Source organism: Etheostoma cragini, chromosome 7, assembly GCF_013103735.1.
Source record: "Etheostoma cragini isolate CJK2018 chromosome 7, CSU_Ecrag_1.0, whole genome shotgun sequence".
NCBI classification, from domain to species: Eukaryota; Metazoa; Chordata; class Actinopteri; order Perciformes; family Percidae; genus Etheostoma; species Etheostoma cragini.
The window spans coordinates 8,986,197-8,989,524 of record NC_048413.1 but is presented as its reverse complement, the minus strand read 5'-3'; the positions used below and the strand labels follow the sequence as shown (position 1 = coordinate 8,989,524).

The 3,328-nt window shown below is 39.5% G+C and overlaps 1 protein-coding gene across 1 annotated transcript; it reads right to left on the bottom strand.

Moving 5' to 3' along the window:
* Positions 1 to 721: 721 nt before the first annotated feature.
* LOC117947097 (testis-expressed protein 49-like) lies at positions 722 to 2,797 on the bottom strand. The gene is made up of 4 exons (XM_034875693.1): positions 2,556 to 2,797; positions 1,741 to 1,917; positions 1,508 to 1,631; positions 722 to 1,417 (listed from the first exon to the last, which is right to left on the bottom strand). The coding sequence occupies exons 1-4, from the start codon at positions 2,755 to 2,757 to the stop codon at positions 1,369 to 1,371; spliced, it is 552 nt and encodes a 183-aa protein (XP_034731584.1). The 5' UTR covers positions 2,758 to 2,797; the 3' UTR covers positions 722 to 1,368.
* Between the last annotated feature and the right edge of the window lie 531 nt (positions 2,798 to 3,328).

The window sequence follows — 3,328 nt, the reverse complement described above, 5'->3', positions numbered from 1 at the left end:
CCGATTTTTAATTTTACATATTACTGACTATCCAATGAACATATAATTACCAGTAAACAATATCCCAGTTTTGGATGTGTTTAACAGCCCCATTATAACGCATATTAGACAACACAAGCCTGCAAACAAAGATACTCTCAAAGTTAGATGACAGTAATGGTAAGAACATAAAAAGAGATGCCTTGTTCCCCAGTGGCCATTTTTAGTGTGAAAAAGGAATACTTGAGGCTTTTTCAAAGTCACCACTTTGTTTGGACTTGTGGGAAGCTTGACCAGTGGCCACATGAATGGACCACCCATATAAGGACACTGTCACTAATGACAAGCACCAAACCAGTAGTCCAGTTGCGGAGCTGCAGGACCAGCAGTACCACTAATACACGCATGCCACTTTGCACCATCTAAAGGCTAGTTATGGTAAGAAACAGCCTTTGGTATTTTGACAGACTAATGTGCCCCTTTTGTGGTACTGCATTTAGTCCAACAAGTCATTTGGGGACTTTGGAGGGGTATGGGTAATTGTTTAAATCCAGCCTGAGAATGCCCTGACCTTCTTTGACTTCCTTTGTATCCCTGATGGCCTGAGAGAACAAGACTGTGTCCATCATGGTCCCTTCAAGATTCAATTCTTCTGCACTGGAATATCAGTGAAATATTTCTTCAGGAGGAATTTTTGCCGCTGAGTGGTCAAATGCTCCTGAACAGCTCAACACTTCTTGAACAACAACAACAATCTCCAAACTGTTGTGTCTCTCTATTTAAGACAAACCAGTGCATCTGCTATGCATCTGGTAAGACGTCTGTTTTGAAAACTTGCATGAAGACCACTATCTCCAAAATTCAGAAGTAGTTATTTTTGTTTCCTCTAGAGGGGAGTACAATCTCACGCTCCATCTGAACCACTCCAGTGGTGCCTTTGAACCTGCAGGTCTGGATCCTGCTTGATCTTGACTTATAAAATAAAAATGTGGTAGTTCGTACATTTTTATTGCTTGTTTAACACAGAAAAATTGCTCTAAATTACTTGCCAATAAGCAGCCTTAAATCTGTATATTTACACGTTCATTCTTCCTTTATAAAAGTCAGGAGCTAAAAGGGTTAAAGAAATATTGTTTTAGAGTGGTAGTTGGTTACTCATAGCTCGTGTAAAAATATAGCTTACATTAAAACTAGATTTTTGATTGAAAGAAAAACAAACAGTAGAAAAAGAATCCAAAAGAAGCATGAAAAATGTCCCAAAAAAGTGGCTCTGCTATTAATTTAATCTCCGGAATGCACATCAAAACTGATGCTGCTTTGCGTGCGTGCATGCATGCGTGTGTGTGTGCGTGCATGTGTATGTGTAACATAACTGAAGAAGAAAGGCTGTCAGAATAGGCTGAAGTCCGGGTCGGTCGCTGACATTTCTTTAACAAACCTGTGAAAGTAACAAGTGGATTAGATTTACAGAGATCTATTTTACTTCTTTTTTTTTAAATACCATATTAGATTTGGGGATGTTACCTACTTTGTCATCTCACTGTTCTTTCGGGGAAAGCGTTTGACTTGAGTCCACGGTTCAGGACTCCTGGACATCATCCATCCATACTGCTGGCTGTCCGTTAGAGGCACTACGTACAGCTGGTTAGGGGCTGAAGAAGAGAGGAGACAGACACTTTCACCAGGCAGGAATACAGCTGGGATATAGATCAAACACAGCCCATTGGACTCTTAATGTCTATTCTTTCTGTGTCTCCTCACCCCTTGGTGTTTGAACCCGTTTGACCATCTCTCTGTACCGCTCATGGCTCCCATGGTGTATGTCAGCGCTGTAGAGAAGAGGCTGGTGGTAAACGCTGCATGTGTCATTACATCGGAGGGTTCCCTGTTCTTCTTGATGAGATGGAGGCGGTCCTGCTCTGGTGTTTCTCTCACCCTCTGTAAAGAGATACGCTACTATAGTATAGACTGATCCATCATACAATTACTGGCTATTATGAAAGACACAAGATACTCAAGTTAAAGTTATGAAAGACACAAAATACTCAAGTTAAAGTTTAACTTGTATTTTTCCAAAGCTGTATTGCTTGAGATTTCATAAAAATGCTAATATATATAGCAGCAAACAATACAGCACCAAGCCCCCCCCCCTACATTATGCAGAATGTCCATTTTAGAGTCACATATATTACACTACTGGATTTTAATTAGTAATGCATTAATGTGTGTAGGCCTACATAACTTAAATGTGGCACGCGGTGGGGGGTAATTAGAAATACTTTACATACTACATAATTAACGTTTTACCCGGATTAAATTGTCATCCACGTGTTGTAAATTAAGGCCCTCCGGGGCAAAAAACAACAACTTGCTAGCTCATATAAGCAAACATTATCCTGCTCTGGACTACCGAGCTAGCCACCTGTTAACGGTAATGTTAGCGCTATATGTTGTTTGCTGTTCTTTGAATTTAAAAAAGTGTTCTTGTTAGCTAGCTAGCTATCAGCAAGCTAAAAGGTTTTGTTTCACTGTGGGTATAGCGACCGAACTTCAAGTTACTGTCCAGCTCCTCTTACCCCAGAACTGAGACGGTCCTCTGGGATTCACTATCATTTTATCCCCTATTGGGTTTTGATAACCCAGGTGTGTTAAACCGAAGAAGGCCATATGTGCGGCAAAGTTAGCCCGGAGCCGATAACAGAGCTTGCGAGCGAGAGACAGACGAGACAGACATACAGCCTGTAAATAAATCCCGACTTTTGGTTTAGGCGTAACCATGGCAGCAAGCCCCGCCCATCCGAATTGTCTCGTGGGGGAAACGTTGAACTATACTAGAAATAAAAAAAATAACAAACAAACATACTAATAAAACAATACTTTTTTCACTCTTAGGTAACAAAGGTCCCAGTTTGAGAATTGAATTTAAATGATTCAAATTGGAATTCCATAATACATTGTATAGTTGAACAGCTTAATCTTAGTTTATTTTGCACATTTATTGCCATTCGTCATGCTCAAAGTATCTTCAAATGATCTTCAAAAGGTAGCATCTCAAATGCATTTATATCCAGTTGAAAAGTATATGTAATGTAGATGTGTATAGAAATATGGATTGTTTCCAATAGGTAACTTCTACTGTATAACGTTAATAACATAACAGAGATTCTGTCAAATCAAGTCATTTTTAGATGGTGCCATGTCGTTGTGCATTCAGAAACAAAACAAAAGACAATTTCACATCTCCACAAAACTTCCACTGATGGTGACATACAGTACATATTATCAACACCGTATAGGACTACTTGTCTTTTAAATTGTCCCTCAATTGTTTTGTGCCTCTGTTTTCTCT